The sequence below is a fragment of the Emydura macquarii genome, unplaced genomic scaffold, assembly GCF_026122565.2.
Source record: "Emydura macquarii macquarii isolate MOO-44397 ecotype Brisbane River unplaced genomic scaffold, CSIRO-AGI_Emac_v2 contig_1451, whole genome shotgun sequence".
In the NCBI taxonomy this organism is placed as follows: Eukaryota; Metazoa; Chordata; order Testudines; family Chelidae; genus Emydura; species Emydura macquarii.
This window is the reverse complement of record NW_027131588.1, coordinates 11,353,302-11,371,509: the sequence shown is the minus strand read 5'-3', so window position 1 is coordinate 11,371,509 and position 18,208 is coordinate 11,353,302. Positions and strand designations below refer to the sequence as shown.

General features: G+C 40.6%; 1 protein-coding gene across 3 annotated transcripts in view; it reads left to right on the top strand.

Moving 5' to 3' along the window:
- Positions 1 to 17,988, top strand: part of MOB3B (MOB kinase activator 3B) — a 128,287-nt gene extending 110,299 nt beyond the window's left edge. For all 3 annotated transcript variants that reach the window (XM_067553179.1, XM_067553177.1, XM_067553178.1), the window contains one exon: positions 16,700 to 17,988. In XM_067553179.1, coding sequence (XP_067409280.1) covers positions 16,700 to 16,729 — 30 coding nt within the window. In that variant the 3' untranslated portion in view covers positions 16,730 to 17,988. The remainder of the gene's footprint in view (positions 1 to 16,699) is intronic.
- The last annotated feature ends 220 nt before the right edge of the window (positions 17,989 to 18,208 follow it).

Genomic DNA, 18,208 nt, shown 5'->3' with positions numbered 1-18,208 from the left:
GTGCAATGTATTTCAGATGGAAAAGTAGGGAGGGGATAATACAGAGACTTAAAAATAGAAGCTCATTTTTCTGCTGCTTCTTCCTGTACTATATGTATGAAAATCAAGTGGATTTTTTCCTGCTTTTTTCTACTGGTTAGTAGCAGCATGGTACTCACAGAAGAAATCACCATGTAAAGAAATCACTTGGATTTATTCATTTTGAGTCAGAGGTTCAGACAATTAATAATGCAACAAAACCAGACACTTCCCTTGACTAAGAAGATTTGGCTCTAGCTAGATCGAAGTTTAACTTATTGTCTCCAAACATTAGATTCCAAAAATGGGAAACTCCTTCACTATTGCCTGCAAATGCAAATAAAAGGAAGGTTTAAAAACATCTTAGAAAGAGGAGAGGGAAGGGTCAATTTGGAAAAGAGATCTCTGTGCAAACGCTCACACCGGGCACATGGCCACGTTTAGAATGGATGGGGCTCAATGTTCTCCGCAAGTCGCAATTCTGTATCCTACAAGTTATTAATGAAGTGCTAGCACTATTCTGCTTTTATAATGATTAAAAGCACATTACGAGGAAGTGCATTGTGTGGCTGACCTGAAATGTGTCTGTGTGTGTGTAGAAAACAGATGTGTGCGTTTCTCTGTGTGCGTGCATGCACATGTGGAAAAAGTAGACGCCTTTGTGTGTATTTGTGTGTAAAGCAGATGCCTCTGTTTGTATGGAGGAGAAGGGTTATGTGTTTGTTGGCTGGAGCAGGAAATGTGGAGTGGTCCCCAGAAAAGAATGACTAGTTAAGAAATTCCCCTTTATGGGACTAATTAATCCACAACATTCTTGTGGTGTAGGTATGTGTTATGCCAGTGTTGCAGATAGGAAAACTTAAGCAGAGAAGGGATGATTCTCGGTTGCACTGTGGCTCCTTTACACCACATTGGCAGTGTAGAGGGGCCTTAAAGACATGAAAACAGGCCCTTGAGGATACCCCTACAGAAGAGAGGTCTTCCTCATTGGCATAGAGCAGCTCCACCTCAGCCCCAATTTGTGTGCCCAGCCTGGGGGACATGTCAGAGGCAGGAAGTATGAGAGGTAGACAAGCATGTGTTTGGAGCACACTTTGCTCCACAAAGCATGAGTTAGAGCAGCCCTGAGGTCTGTGCTGGCCTCAGAATACAGAGAGAGTAAAGGTGGTTTAAAGCCACATTCAGCTGTTAACTCCCTTCTTCCTGAATTCGGCCTGAGCAACGGCGAATTGGGGCCAGAGTGAGGAAGGAGCTTGCCCAAATCCAGAGTGAGTCAGTTGCAAAGCGAGGAATATAATCCAGCTGGTGAGGTGTCCATTTTGTGCAATCTGCTTGCGTTGCTGCCTTCTTTTCCTGGGAATGGAAATTCTGTTTAGAATTCTGATGGAATTCAGCAGCTTCAAAGAGGTTGTTACACCCCCGACCTGCATCAGAAAGTACCATGTGAGCAGGCTGATGGAGCCCCACCTGCTCTCCCTGCCTCCCTTCCAGAACCTTCTTGGCAACCACCAACCTACACCACAGCACGGAAATGCATAAAAACATATGTTTGTATTTTCATCTTATTCTGGGCAGAGAGAAAGCAGCTGATTGCCAAAGAGAACACAGACATGACATATCATTTCAAACATTAATGCAACAGCTAAGGATGAGCTGTGTCCCAGCAAGTTCACCATTGCAGGAAATGAGCCCAAATTATCCCAGTAAATTAGAAAATGGGCCAACCTCTGATTAAATAAACAAATTGCCATGCACTCTGTCAACCAGAAGCCAACTAATGAATCAAGGTATTTTTGAAAAAGGGAAATAATTCCAAATGCTCGTACTGGATTAATAAAAATAATGCTGACAAATACTACCTTAGAGGCAGGATGCTGGCTTTTTAAAATGGAGTGTATCCGACTTTTAAATTCCTGTGCAGCAGTTGTAAAATCAAATAGCAAATTGGGGTTGTACATAGTTCCTTTCCTGATTAGCTCTTTGAATCAACCAGAAGATGGGGTTGTATTTTAAAGCCCTCCCCAAGACCTGGTTATTTGGACAGAGTTCTAAAAACTCTTTTGTAGAAAGTTCTTTGTTCCATGTGGCAAAAGGGAGAGCTGACTTACTCGCTTACCCCGCAGGCAGTTCTAAGGAGAAATACACGGACTGATGATTGAACCATAGGGAAGGTCTTTGTAAACACGCCCTTCAGAGCAGCTGATAAGCAGGAGTTCCTGAGACACATTACTGTACATATTTTGAAATTGAAATTTGATTCTTGGTAAAAATTCTAATGGGGCTCCAGAGAGATTGCATATACTGACCAAATGACAGCCCTACTGCATGTCCAATGCCTCATTCCTGTTGCTTGTTTTCGTTTCCTGCAGTGAACCAAGTAGCATTTCCAAATAAATAAGAGGTAACTGAGTAGTGCTTTACATCTTCAGAATGGTTTACAAATATTAATTTGAGTCATTCATGTTCTTGTCATTCAAGGCCGGTCTTGTTGTTAAATTAATTGCATTCTGTTGCCACAGTTTTCTTGTGTGACATGGCAAGTTAATTAACATCTCTATGCATCAGTTCCTCGTCTATAAAATTAATATAATAATACCAACTTTATAGGGGGGTTGTACGACTAAATTCATTGATGCTTGTGAAGTGCTTTGTGATCTTTGAATGGAAGGTACTACAGAAGTGCAAAATGCCATAGTTGTTGTTATATGATGATTGTCCTCTCTTCCTCCACAGAGGAGACCCTGAAACTGGTACACGGCACTGATAGCAGCCTTCAGCTCAAGTTAGCTCTGTTGACATCCAAAAGAAATCAAGGGCAAAAAACTGTTGGCCTTTTAGTGAGGCCTTTTTGGGATTGTTTTGTAGCCAGTATTGGTGCTTCCTCCAGTATCAAATTGAAATGTGCAAACATCTTAATGTTATAGTTCACAGCTTTACAGAGAGTGGAAGAAAAGTCCCTTTTAAACTAACAATTGGTGGGCCTAAACCAAAACTGTAGACTTTAAGTCCCGCTCCCCTCGCCACCAACTTTGGAGAAGTTCAGAACCAGCTCTGAACTTTGCATCTTGAGTCTGTCTCTATGTTAAGCCATTTGCAAAATTTGCAAATCACAACCCACACAACCAACTGTAAAAGGTTTGGCTCAAAAAGTCGCTGTGGAATTTGGCAACTGTTTTTAATGCATTTTATTTGGATGCATCAGCCTTTTTTTTTTTTTTTTTTTTTTTAGGAATTCAAGCTGCTTCATGTAAGGCAAGGTAACCCTGCCAGATGGCTTGTTACACCTTTAGTACAGTGCAGCATAATCATCACAAATCTGATTTTCCCCCAGAGAGTGAGACGAATCCCTTTACCCTGATGAAGCACACTCAAAGCTCTCAAACTCTGCATCCTGCAACAATGGCTTCACCAGTAGTGCCGGTGCTGAGCATTTTGACGTTCTCGATAAAGCACAGAGAGCACTGCTCCTGGGGCCAAAGCAGGCCCTTTAAGGGGCAGACTCCTGAAAGCAGTCCTGATGGGGCAGCAAGGCCAGAGCCATGTTGGAGTGGCTGGTTCCAGCAGCAGCTGGCCCAGGAAGAAAGGGATACTCTTAAAGGGACAGACCTTTCCTTCCTTCCCACCTCCGAATGTTTCCAGGCAGTGGAAGTGGGGAGTGGCCAGTCCCAGAGTCCCAGACCTTGGCTTCCAGGCCCACACCTTGGCTGCTGCTGCTGCTGCCGCTTTGAGCCCTCCCACTTGTGGGGGGGCTGACCCTCCTGAAAACTATCCAGTCTGGGGATTGGTGTGGTTGGACCAGTCTATCCTTTTTTTTAAAAAAAAAATTGGTTCTCTTTGGTGTCTGCCTATAGGAATTGTATCTAATGCCAGCCCTGTACCTCAAGATTTTTTCCCTTGGAGGGCAGTGGGAGTTGCACATGGTAATTACACCTTAAAAGGTGAGCTGTAGCAACAGTGTCAGCTCAGTCACTGTATAGCTTTGAGGGTCTGTTCCCAATGCACTGAATTTTGTTAGATAACAGTGACTTGGGAGTGCAATAAAATCTGTTCCTGAAAAGCCGTGACTTCTCAGCATTGTTCTTAATGCACTACATCTTTGTTTTTCTAACTCAGTCATTGAGCTGGCCTGCAGCTTTCAGGCACAGCTGTCTCCTGCTCTTTAGATTTATTAGCATTTTAAAAGGAATTCATTTTAGGTAGTGGGATTTCAAGGCTAAATTTAGTTTCAGAATATGGTGGAGTTCACCTGAAGGAACAAGAGTCACAAAGACAGAAGAGTTTTTAAAAGCACACTTTCTGGTTACTGAATGTTACTGATTAACAGGCAGTTCCATTATATCTCATTAAGAGGAGAGTTGAATCAAAATATATATCCAGTCTCCTTGCTGTGGAAGCCTGTGCAAAGTCACAGAGAGGCTGAAAACACACCCTGGGATTGTGTACCCAAAGTGTACTTTAAAACCTGAGTTTTAATCTAAGCGAAACTACTCATGCTTTCCACTGTGCCAGTGTCATAGACGGAGCTCTGTGCAGATTCAGGGCTCCCATGAGTTCCTGCACAAATTACACAGCAATAGAGGTTCCTGGGAGTGATGGGTGGAGCAGTCCTGCAAAATGCAGGGGCATAAACAAAGTGATTCTTTCAGCTGTGCTATCTCTGATTCTCCCATCATATGCTCGGAGCGGCGAAATCCCAGCTCACACATGAGCTTATGTTCAAATTTAGTTAAAATTCTATTGAGTAATAAACATATATATACCTGTGCTGGCAACCTATTGGCCATAGGTAGCATTATATTTCAGTGTGTGTATTCTTCTCTTTAATAAGCATAATAATATTTTGCATAGTGCTTTTCATAGAGGCCTGCACTATACCACAAAGTTTGGCAGCATAACTGTGTCACAGAGGGGTGTGAAAAAATCCACACCCTTTAGCCAACATAGTTATGTCAGTATATAGACACAGCTCTACTGTCTTTTAGCTTATGTCATTTAGAGAGTTAGTTTAACTAAGCTAGCAAAAGATCACATGTCGGTATAAACTGCAGTATAGGGGGCTTTGCCAGTATAGCTATGCCAGTATAGCTATAGTAACAATGCCTTTCTAGGGTAGACTAGCCCACAGAAAGATCCCAAAGTGCCTTACAAACTGTGGGTCTGATTCTGATCTTTCTTACACCAGTATAACTTCACTGACATCAGTGGAATTGCTCCTGATTTGCGTTGGTGTAAGTGATGATAGATTTGGCTCTCTGCTTCTCTTTTCCTCCTGATGTGGCTTCTGCTTCTCCTTGTCCCTCAGGAAATCTGTACTTTCTCCCAGATGTCATTTCTTACAGGTATTTTGTTTTATGAGAACAAAAAGTAATAAAATGGGATGTGGATGAAGAAAATTAAAGCAAGATATTTTCTAAATGTGCACTTACTGTTTGTGTTGAAAAATAGTTTCTCATTTAAAGATACAGGGACAGATTCAGCCTTAGCGTAAGCGATTGCTACTCCAGTAGAATCAGTGGAGTTGAATGAATGGAATGAATCCAGTGGGGTTGGTACCATCTTACGCTAGATCTAAATTTGTCCCATGGTGATAGAATATAAAATGCCTTTATCCACTCCCATTATATTCAGTGTTAAAACTGCCAGTGATTTCTAAATGGCTGGGGCTCGCCAGTAAGTTTTCACTTATCATTTGGCACAATTAAAAATAAGCATCTGAAATTGCTGAAAGAAAATGGTTTTACATTTCTCTATAAAAACTCTGTTTACTGAATACAAGTCTGAGAGTTTGACTAGACAAACCAAAATGTAAGGAGATGGCTTTTTATTGTTTTAACCTAATCAGAATATCCTATTGATTTACAGGAAGCAATGCTATATTTTACATAAAAAATCTTACACTATACTGGGCACAAGTTGTGCACTCTTAAGTCAGGAAATTTCACAGTGAAGATTGCATAACTTGGCCTTATCTTTCCCCCTTGTTTGTTACGATACAGGGCCAGATTCTAGTCACATTTTCACTGATGTGAATCCAGAGTATTTCTTTTGTAGTCAATGTAATTACTCTAGATTTACACAGATGTAACTTAGAGCAAAGTGTAGTCTCACTGTTTTTTAAAGTACATGATCATGTTATTTCTCAAATGACGCTAATATAATGTCATGCACTATTGTGTATTCCTTTGTACAGTGTGCTTTGTGCAATACACGTTAATTAGCATTAATTGTTAGGCTTTTTGGAAGAGCAGGCAAAGATTTGAACAGGCAGAGAAACAGAAGAGGTGTTCCTTCCAGGTCCTCCAGCATGGTTGCAGCTCATACACAGGAAGCAAGAGTTGCTGCTGTTCATGCCATATCTCGTTCTGTGGACAGAGTATTTCAGTCTCCAGGGCTGCTAGGCCAACATCTTCTTTACACTAAAAAACCCAGCCCCACAAAAAGTGTAGTTCTTTCCCCAAACACTGTGGAAATGGACATCCATGTTCGCATGGGATTTTATGTTTTGCATTTGCAGATTTTGCATATGCCAATTCAACAGTATGTTGAGGGAACCGGCAGCCCTATGAAGACATGATCAGGATTCATGATACCAAGTCAATATTTCTCCACGTGTCTTTGTCTGTTCAATTGCACTTTTTATGCCAGCCCATTTCGATTAGGGAGTATTAATTAGAGAGGTATTGCGGGCAAACAACGCCCAAAGAGTTTCTTTTCTCCCACTGTTGGCTTACCCATAGTATGACTAGTGTGATCTTCAGAGCACAGTAGTGCATACCAAGTATCCTTTGCTTTATCACACCACACTGTCTGCGCGTGCTTGAGCCGCAAGCAGCTGCTGTTACTATTCAGTTTACTACAAACAGTTCATCCTTTCACAAAACAATTGGCAGTTTTGCTGTATGTTTATCTGTCACAAAAAGTATTTATTAATCATGCATTTTATTGATAGGCTGTTACTATTCAGAAATCCCATAAATATGTCCCATCTGTTGTTCTGTTATTAGCCCCATCTGAAATTTGCACCAACATCATCATCAGCAGCAAGCTTTGTTTAAAAAAAGAGAGAGAAAAAAAGAGCGGTCCCAACCAGCCAAGTTAGCTACATTAGTCTAGTTACATTGAACTGAAAGGCATTGTGGTTGACTTCAGTGATTAAACAAAAGTGTCATCCTGGGGAATTTTTCAAACTTAATCTTAAAATACAAATCCATTTATAATTCACTGGATTTTTCATTATTTTTTGGTCATTCTTATTAAAGTTTGTACTGAAACAAGAGTTTGGACCTTCCCAGTCTATTGTCTCTCTTTACTATACTGCATCCCACTGCAAAGTAATGGTGCTACATGTGTACCAAAGAAGGTCATCTCTAGAGCAATAGACTGAGAGATCAAAAAACGCTGCACTGCTCGTTCAGCAGTAGCGGGCTGCAGGGTGGGAAAACTACTTCGTTTCACCCAAGCCCTCTCATTATGCAAATCCCTTATATCAGTCCTATCCACTCTCTAAATCTTGATTTTATAAGGTTGCCCATCACCTTATCACACTGATATCTCAGTGTCCTCTCTTAGATCCTCCCTGAAGACTCCTTCCACCTGCTCTGTCCACAAGAAGTGATTCAACAATAACATTAAGATTGTTTTTAAAATATCCTCATCATTCCCTCTTCTGGACTTTCCAGTATGTCCTATACACTCTGTGCTTTGTTTAGCCCGGACGCTGTTTGGGGGAGAAAAAGCCTGTATTTTGGTCTTGTATGGCTCCAAGTACATTGTTGGTGCTCAAAGATGATAAATAATTTACGATCAACAACAACTTCTAACTTTAAAATCGTTAGAGAAACTGGAAACTTTTCTCCACCACCTCCTTCCCTAATGCACCAAACTTTGGTCATTCAGATAAAAAGGAAACAGAATCTGAAGTGCGCTGGTTTGGGATATGCCAAACCAACACCCAACGAGTTGTGTTTTGAAACACTGAAATCTAGCTTCGTTGGCCCATCTTTAGCATGTCTACCCTCTCACAGAATTGGGTACCGCTACTGGATGGAATGCATCATCCACAGACTGATCATGCCAGATTGGTCCTTCTTTTTAGAACAAATTTGCTATGTATTTAGGATGTAAAATGTATGCACAATTACACACCTAATTTGCATACACCATTGTAGTACTTTAGCATGCAGATATTTTAATTGTGTGTGCAACTGGCTCATAATGGTTATTTGACTGCATTTGGGCATATAAATAAGACCTCCACTTGCACTTCTAACTTGTTAAAAGTCAGGCACATATGCTATAATGTTACTATGCAAGTTTACAATACTGACCTCTCAAAAATGTTTCTCTTAGTGACAGTTGCATAAAGTGGAAGAATAGATTACTGCTAAGCTGATAGAATAGCCAAGAGAATATAAATAACTGGATGCTTTTATGTATAAATATTCACTTTTTCATTCACATGTGTTCCGGTACTGGACTCCCTGCTGTTAACCCAGCTGTTCTTCTTTTTCAAAGACTCTTCTCCTTAAAATCTTTTTCGTTTAGCTTTCATCATTTGTGAGCACTAGTCATATTGACCAATATTTTATTTTACATGTTGGCAGAGTGACCAGAATATGACAGTTACACCATCTCGTGTAAAAATAAACAACAAATAGCATTCAAGGACTTGTGTGGCCTGAAACCTTTTACTTTGAGCTGTGATGAGCAGAGAGGGCAAGGCCCGAGCCACAAAATGGTGCCATAGTTCTCAAAATTATTTGCATACATATTTTTGATTATTTTTACTGCATCAAATACTTCGATTGCTCAGTGTCAAAATATGTAATGGTAAGGAGAGGAAACATCAAATGCATTCCTGTTCGTGATCTCCTTTGTCTGTATAAATCAGCCAGATTTTGGGTGATTCAGTTTGTAGTATTTCATTTGTGATTTTGATAACGTTTTGCATTAACTGCCTCAATGACTTGTGTTGAGCTGTGACGCGGTTGTCTGTTTCTTGTGGGTGCATAAATGTATGTTTCCGTTGCTCGTGGGCAGCGTGCTAAATAGGTCCTGTCTTAAAGCTTGCTCCATTAACATTTGAATTACAGGCTGCTGTGCAACTTGTCCTCCTCTAAAATTAATCCACGCGTCACAAAGTGTTAAAAAATAAATACATCTGCTTCAAAGAGAATCAGTAAGACACGATAAAAACAAGAAGGTCTGATTCGGCACACTCTGAAGTCAACAACAACGCTCCTAACTGGCTTCAGTGGGTGCATGGTCGAGCCCTGGAGAATCAGATGCTGCTCTCGGTGTGAATGTGGGATTTCCCTTGACACTGACTCTACTTCCAAATACCTCAGGAAAGCACATCACTTACTATCCTTTCAAGAGCCAGGGCAGTTATCAGAGGCCTGTGAAGGGGAGCTGTTTGCCACATGATTTAACTAGCAGCTATAGCATCATGTAAGGGGAAAAGGGGAAAGTATGGCAAAGCCATCTCTGTGCTGGTATTCATCAGTAGACACCCTGGGACTGACATGATTGTGAAATTACAGGGGGAGTGAATGAGGATTTCAATCTATGCAGGTGTCCCAGTATTTCTGAAGGGGATTATTTTATAAATGTTTTATAAAATCCTGTGAGATTTTACAGCATTGCCATCTTTTTTAAATTATTCCTGACACATGGGCTAGTTTCCCATCGGCTCCCTTCTAAGTCAGAAAGACAGATCCATGCCTCCATCAAGTACACAGATTGACCTAAGATCTCAGTTATCATTCCTGATGTTTTGCCCACTCTACATTTGATTCCTGTGAGGATAGACACAGAGTGTCCTTTGGAGAACAAGATTATTTCCTGGGGCACCCCAGCCATATTGGTGGAACCACGTTGTTCCCTGGAGTAACTGTTCAGACTTCTCTGGAATTTCCCCAAAGTGAATTTACCCTTTTAGAAATGCTGTAAGTTCTTAACATCCTCACAGATTCCGTAAACTGCTCAGTTTTCCTTTGGGTTTTTTGCTTTCTTTACAAGGGAACTGAGAAGCAACAATAAAAATTGAGTTAAGTCTAGATGTCGGAGGGAGGAGAAGGCATTCATCAGAGAGATAAAGATGAATTAACCTTTTAGAAATGTGTGTGTTCCATCTGGGAAATCATTTTGGTATTTCCTGAAAAATATCCAAAAATGCATCATTCTGTGATATCACAAAACCAGGGACAGCAGTGTAACTTCTGGTGTTCGTGAAATTGTGTTCTGGGATGACTCCAGCAAACCAGGGAAGTGCCAAAATGATTTGACAGGGGGCAGAACAAAGGATTTTTAAAAATTTAGTTACAAATTAGTTCTGTTTAAATGCCCCGTACAGCCTGGTCCAGGGCATATCCAGTGCATAAATCTGTTCTTGACTCAATTTCTGGTTTTGCTGTGCATTTCATAGTTAGACTACACCAGTCATTTCTGCCATCAATGTTGAGTTAATTATATAATCCAACAGCATGGGCAGCAACAATTCTTGATGCATTGGCAGCACAGTAATTACAAGTTAATGCTCTCTCGTTGCAATTGCTGTTCAATGGAAACTGCAAAACCAAAACAAAAATTGGGTTAAGTCCAGACTTCTTTACTGACTGTCCCCACTCAGTAGGCTGTGGGAGCATTTATTTGGCCCAGGAATAAGCTTTAGTATATTTTAAAATTGGTTTTAGTCAGTCTGTCTCTCTCTGTCTGTCTGACTCTAATTTTTGTCTGTCTAGTCTATCTGTGTATCTGTTAATTCCCAACTGGGGCTCGAGATCATAGAACCAGGGACCAGAGAGTCAGCAAATTCCTGTATTCCTGTTCCTTAGATGAGACAGCCAGCAAATTGACTTTCTTCACTATTAGGCTTCCTCCTTCTACCTCTCTTTTCTATGATAGGTGTTGCTGGTCAAGGACGTTCCCCAACCCTTGTCCCCCAGCTCAAATGAACTCTAAATTTCTAGATAATCACTATATCATGAAGACTAAGGAGTTTATTCTCTCATCAAAGATTGGGAGGGTTTAGACTCCAATTGTGTTAATAGCAACTTCCTGTGTAAATTTTCCATTCATCATTGGTATTACAGAGGCATAATCTCCTGCAGGTAGGTGGAATTTTTCCATTGACCTGAATGGAACTGGACTTTGGCTTTATATTTCTTAGTGCCTACCAGAGTTAATGAGTTTGTTGTGTTAAAACAGTAGTTTTTCTACCTGTGTTATGTCTAAGATTTCCAAAGGGGTCTTCACCTCCATTTGAAATTTTTTTAGGGGTCTGCAAATGCAAAAAGGTTGAAAACCACGGTGTTAAAATATTTGAAGGAAGGATAATCACCTTGCTTTTTTGAAGACAATGATATGACTTTGAGAGATTATTTGGCAAGAAAAAGCTGACTGCTGTGGAAAGCACCAAACAATAGGCTCTAATTGTTTCCACATTTTATAATCGAATACTCTACATTGGTCCTACAAGAAGTTTTCTCTAGTCACATTCCTTTCATGCAGCCTTCCCTCATTTCCTCCTTTTTCCCAAAAAACACCCCATCAAAAACGTGACTCGGGATAACATATTTTCTCTTCCTAATCATTTTTATTTCTGTTTTAGAACCATTTCCTGTTTGTTTTTTTCTCTATGGTAAGTTTCCTTTAGGGGAAACACTAGAAATAGCAAATAAGGCTTCCATTCTTCCTCACATGCAAGCATGCGCATGCGGACACACACACACAAGTTCACACTCACCCCTCTAAAGAAAATAATCTGTATCTTTGTTGATATCACTCTGAAGTCAGTTGAAGTCAATAGAATCTGTGCCGATGCGTAGGATGACATTTAGCCCAGCTTGTCTCTTGGACCATTTCTCTGTTGTTAATTTGCTGGTAACAGTGTGTGTCAATTTAGAAACGATGTCTTCTCTGCTTCAGTGGTGATATTATCAGCCTGAGTGTCGTTTTCTGAATCTCTGATTCTCACAAGCATTTCCAACACCAAAGCCAAACAGCTGTTGGAACAGAAGGCCATTTAAATAAGAGTGTGAAGACAGCGATGGAACGCAAGAGCAGGTTGCAGCAACATGGCCAAGTGAAGGATGGAGGAAAGGCATAGGATGGATGGGACTATGAAGATAATTATACAGCCAGACAAAACACTACATATTTTATGATACGAGATGAGATTGTTTTTTTCATTACTGTAAAGGGAAAAGAGGTTGTAATGCAGGCTCACACGCCATGAATACTTTAGAGATGAAGCATTCATAGTTGTGCTTTTCAAATGCTACATTTCAGGCTTTAACATGGGAAGCGGTTTACAAACCACTTATGCACTGTGTGTAAGTCCATCGCTCGTAGGCTCCCCTCCCCGCCAGTTGAGCTGTTTCTAATGAGTCCCTCACTGTGGTATCTGAGCTCAGGTTTTTCTCGAGTAGGGAACAGGAAGTTGAGTTTCAAATTGTTGCTTTTTCTGTTCATTATGGATCTGAGAGAGCAGAGTTTGCCTCCCTCTGATCCTGCAAAATGGGCAGATTTACTGACACCCGTTCTCTGCTTCGTGCCCTCCTAAAAAAGAAAAAGAAAAGACGGTTGGTTGACTCCCGTAGTAGCTGTGTGGAAGCAGCTGCAGAGAGGAGGGGTGTCTGTCTGTCTGCCTGTCTGTATATCTTGCTTACAGAGAGCCCATCACTCTGGTATCTAGGCTCCAAATACATAAATTAAGCATTTGCAGGTATTAACACTGCTTCAGGAAGCATCAACATGGAATCTGCTTTCTGATGTGGAAACAACACCAGGGCTGGCTGAAGTCAGGATGAAGACATTGACATTGCAACAATAAACTACTAACAAGTTATGAGTCTATTTTTCCTAAGTGCGTGTGGGTGAATTTCTGAATGTGGAAGGTTTTTTCATAGGAGGATGTTGTACAAATGGAAAAACTAAGTTCTAGAATTTACTCTCCTGGTTTAATATCAGTGTGTTTGGCTCCACTCAGTGGAGATGACTCAGAATGCAAACTGGCCTGGAAAGTCCAGTAATAGCCACTTGACTGACCATTCATTCTTTTAACAGTGTTGTCTGGAGAAATTAAGTTTTATAAACTCTGATGGCTCTTCCTAGTAGACTTCTGAGAGGCAGCAGAGCTGTATTTTCAACTCCTTTTCTGCATTTTCAACTCCTTTGGACTTCCCCCACCAAGAAATGGTGCTTTCTGATTCTTTAAAATAAACTGATGCTGCTGAATTCCCATCAAGTCCTAAAATCTGTTCTTCAATGTGCTGCAAGAGAACATGAGATTAATATGCTATAAATTACTTATGATTGTTTGTGTGTTTGCTGGTAGAAATTTCTGTTGACTTTTCAAGATAGTAAGATTATAGGGACCACACCTGTGTTTGAGAAAGCAAACAGCTGTGCAGCAGTCTAGTGAATTGCATTGAATATTGCTTTTCAGTTTTCATTGTTCTAGAGGAAAAACCTGTGGATTAGAGGTAGTTGAAAAATTACAGATTTTTCAGTGAAAAGGGGACAATTTTTTTGTGAACAAACATTCATCCTGGTTTTTTAACCACCTCCAATATCGATGGCAAAACAGCTTACTCCATTCTTATTCTCTGAATGTTACTGTTTGCTTTTTAACAGCCATGAATGACAGCAGTCCATAGTGTATGCAGTGTAGTTGTAGCTATGTTGGTCATAGGATATTAGAGAGACAAGATGGGTGAGGTAATATCTTTTATTGGACCAACTTCTGTATTGCTACTTTTATCATCCAACTTTCTGATTGAGAGCAACATACAGGATGCTATAGAAATTCTGAAACTAGCTGATGTGGAAGTTAATTACAGATGTGGAAGGCATAATATCTGTACAATATTACATAGCAAAGAAGCCTCCTGAAGGAATGAGCTATAAAGTACAGGATATATTTTCATTTACAAGATTGTCAGGAAACCCTTTATATTGGGCAGTTATAAGGTGAATTTTACGAAGTGATAAGAAGCTTTCTTTTATTTCATTATAACTATTTTCTAGACAATGGATGGATTTAGGAGGCTGATGTAAACCTCTTGCCCACATACAAGAATTTTAATTTCATGTGTATTTGCTGATTGATAGTTGGACATGAATTAAAAAAATATGTGTATGATCATGTCCCCCCAATACATGTGTGGAGGGGCCTTCTGAGCATGGATCCCCATGTTTCTCATTGTGGTGGTGACTCCTTAGCTGAGTCGTTTTTACAGAGGGAAGTGAAGAATAAAGAAAATTCCACCATGGAGGAAGATTCAAAAGCTAAATTTGTAAATGAATATACGTAAGTGGGTTCCCTTAGCAGTGTTGGGGAGTACCATGCACACAGCTTACACGTATAGAAATGCCACTACATTCAGCACAGCTTCCCAACAGTACCTTAAAGTAGAGTGGATGACCTTTATTTACATTTGTTTCTTACACAATGATTAGAGTCACCTACATGGCATCTGCATGGATACCTCTTGTCTATGCTCTGCTGCTCCCTCAGCTCCTGCTAACCCTTTAAAACACAGCTCAGCCACGCTTCCAGGAGCTTGATGTGTTCCACAACATAGAGGGAGAAAGAAGACAAGTTACTACAGCATCAGGCTCTCTTCACTCAGAAAATTAGTTCTCCACAGGTTGGGAGGAGAGTCTGCAGGGGCCCAAATGGCTTGATAGAGATGGAAACCATGGAAGGGCATCCACTGGTTTGAGGAGGAAGGTGGAACATGTCCCAGGTCTGGAGCTCCCTACTTCAGAAGGGTGCCGGCTCCACTCTGCAGGAAGACATGAAAGAGAGCAGGTGTCTCCTAGGTAGGATTTAAATACCAAAAGCCAGCAGTGCAAATTAAGGGCTAGTGCCCCTGATCCAGACAAGCAGTTGCCAGTGTAACAAGGTGGTTAGTTGATCCAGTATTACGTTAATGTAGTGCATGACGTGAAAGGCGCCAGTGATAGATTACAGACTGCTCTTTATCCAGAGACTAGGTGCATGCAGGCAGTGACCATGCCGCACGCCTCAGTCTTGAGAGGGCAGTTTAATCTCCAGATCTAGTCAGTCTTTGGCCTTTTTGCTCACAAGGCTAGTTGTGATATGATTGCCTTCTAGGAACTGAACCGAGAAAACAGAAAGGCCCCTGAAGAGTGGTCATATGGTAGTGGGCTGGATATGAAGCAGTGCACTGGAGATGAGACGCCATAGCTCATTCCCAAGTCCTAAACTGTCCACTTCCCCAACCAGGTGTTAAATTGAAATGGTTGTGAGTGAGATGTTACATTTACATTTCAGCAGTTTTGTTTTATCCTATGTCGAATTAATCTATGTTCTTGAATATGTATCTGTGCATTGCACAGTCTACTTTAGCATGCAGGAACACTTAGATCCCTAGTTATGTATGTGTCAATCAATCCTATCCGGGTCATTAGAAACTGCTGGCTAGTGTGGATACCTAGTGATCTGAGCCTCCGCTTTGGAACAGCTAGCTTCTATGGCCACTGGAGTTCAGATCTAATTAGTGTTAGCTCAGCCCTTGATATTTCAAAAGTAGATTAATTGAGGACCATGCAGTTCATTTATTAATAGATGTATTATGATTTAGCTATATAATAAAAAGCACCTGTTATCACACATGGCAACTTTTTTGGATGCAACCTTATAATCTGAGATCCTGTGTGCTCTGTATGGAGGCTGAAGATCCAGGATTTTAATGAGTAATAGTTTGGCTTTCACCATAATTTTCCTCTCATTGTAGTCTGTTGTGTCACTTGGCTGCATTTCACTAATGCTGGCCCTAAGTAGAGCCTTACCTTGCAAATATTACTGAGTGCTTACTGTCATGAGTAGTTACCCCACTATAGTCAGTGTCCATGCAGCACACTGCATAGAAGTCAGTATGTTGACATCAACGAGGCTATTCACAGTAGTAATAGCTATGCCTGGTAGCAAGAGTTTTCAGCACTTTATGATCCTTCAGGATGAAAGGTGCCCTCTAAATGTAAAAATGTTCTTCTTCTGACATACTGAATAGATTTTTAGAGGTAGCTCCACACCACAACCATGTACCAGAACACCACTAAAGTCCAGATCCAAACTTCCTGGTTTGGATCCATCTCTATAATGGACTGAACCAAATCCCACATTGGAGCACTGATGAAGTTTGGGACATTTCCCAGATCCAATTCTGGAGCCAAACTCTGCAGCTCAGGCCTAAATCTAGAGAGGATCTAACATTTGTGTCTCTGCGTGTAACTAGCTAGAAAATTTACCTTTATGTTTCAGAATTGAGGATTCTTCCTCTTTGCCTTCGAGTTCAGTGACAAATTGAATCCCATTTCTTAAATTAACTTAAAATGCTTCCTGCATGACAGCTTAAGAGGACTTTTGCAAGTGATCTATCTCCTTTATGTGGGACACAGTACCATTTAGCTGGCAAAGTCAGGGAATTAAGAAGGTATTAAAGATGTCAGAAATGATAAAAGATTTTTTGCTAATTGCCAATTACATGCACTGTCCTTGAAGATGACAAAGAATAGCACAGACAGGTGACATAGGAAGCTACACTGTTTCTAATGTGGTGAAATTTGCAAATAATAAATGTGCAGAAGCTGTGAACGTATTGTAAAACCAGTGACCTTTTGATTTTTAATTCTCCCCTTTGTTTTACAGAAAGAGATGACAACCAGGATGTGTCACTAAAGAGCTACCCGTCGAACAGAAGAGAAATGCAGTTTCCTCCTTATTGCAGCGCTAGAGGTCATGATAGACCTCATGGGCTGAACCTCATGGGCTGTTAATTCCCACAGGCGGGAAAGTCAGAGACAGAAGGTTACTTTCACAGATGCTTCCCAACATTATGTGTGCTCTTAACCCTAAAAATGCTGCTAGGAACCTCCTCTGAATGATGTGGATTACCAAGTAAGAAAGAATTGACTTGGATTTTTTTCTAGTTCCTGAATTATTGAGGAGGAGTTCTTCAGTCCCAGTAACATTCCATGTTCCTGCTGTTCAAGCTTTACTGGAATTCAGGTTTTTAGGCTGGCCTGTGTATTTGTACTTTTCAAATGAACCTGTATTGTTAGCTGAAAAGATTTTGTATGTACTTTGTTTTCCAAGTTCGGCACAATGTTAAGCATTCTGGAACCTCAGCAAGATTTTCGGATAGAGCTGTATACACCAGCCAAGGTTTGTGGGTAAATGTTCCAAAATGCCACTGAGCCTCAGCATCCATAGCAGATCTTTCCCAGCAGATCTGGTTCTTTGCTTGTTTTCTTGGTTCAACTGTCAGGTGACAATGGGTCAGATTCTCACCTCAGCTATGTCAGTGTAAACCCAGAGTAACCTCAGTAATTTCAATGGAATCACCCTGGAGTTACACCAGTGTGACTGACAGCAAAATCTGGCCCAGTATCTGTACGTTCTGCAAAGAAGGGTGGTGATAAGTAGAGTTGAACGAAATGCCCTATATTCCGGGGACTACAATGGCTTGGTGTATGCATGTATTTTTCCCCTCCTTTTTTTGCCCTGTTCTATTTCTTCTCTCCCCCACCTCCTTCTTTTCATGATGACAATATTCCTTTTGTAAATTAATGAAGATGATTAGCGTGACGGTGAGGTCAAAACCATAACGTATGACCATTGTATGTAAATAGTGTCTAATAAGGCAAACTGTCTTCCACGCTAGAAAGATATAGTATAATGGTTCCCAGTACACAGTCTAATATAAATCAGTGACCTCAACATCTGATCTAAGGTATTCATCATAAACCCATTAACTTATGTACAGTGTGCCATGGTGATGGGCCTATTAGAAATGTTTGTAATAGTATTTACTGAGGGAAGGTCTCTAGAGAGACAGTTTAACAAGTGGAAAATATACAGAATAATCCCATATATTCTGTGCCTTCTAAGGAATTTGGCATGGACCTTCTGTTTTATAATAAAGATGATTCACTGCAGATCATGTGCTGATTCCTGCTGCCCCTAAGCATCTGTTCTCAAACAAAGTGATTTTAACAATCCCTGCTTCTTCTGAGGTAGTATTGGAAGCAAACTTCATAGAGTATCCAGTGATGGAGTACTGGTGATGATACATGATAGACTGAAATATAGCAGACACTAAAGAATAACAAACCTCTTGAGCTCATATTGTTGTATGTAATATTTTATTCCCCAGCT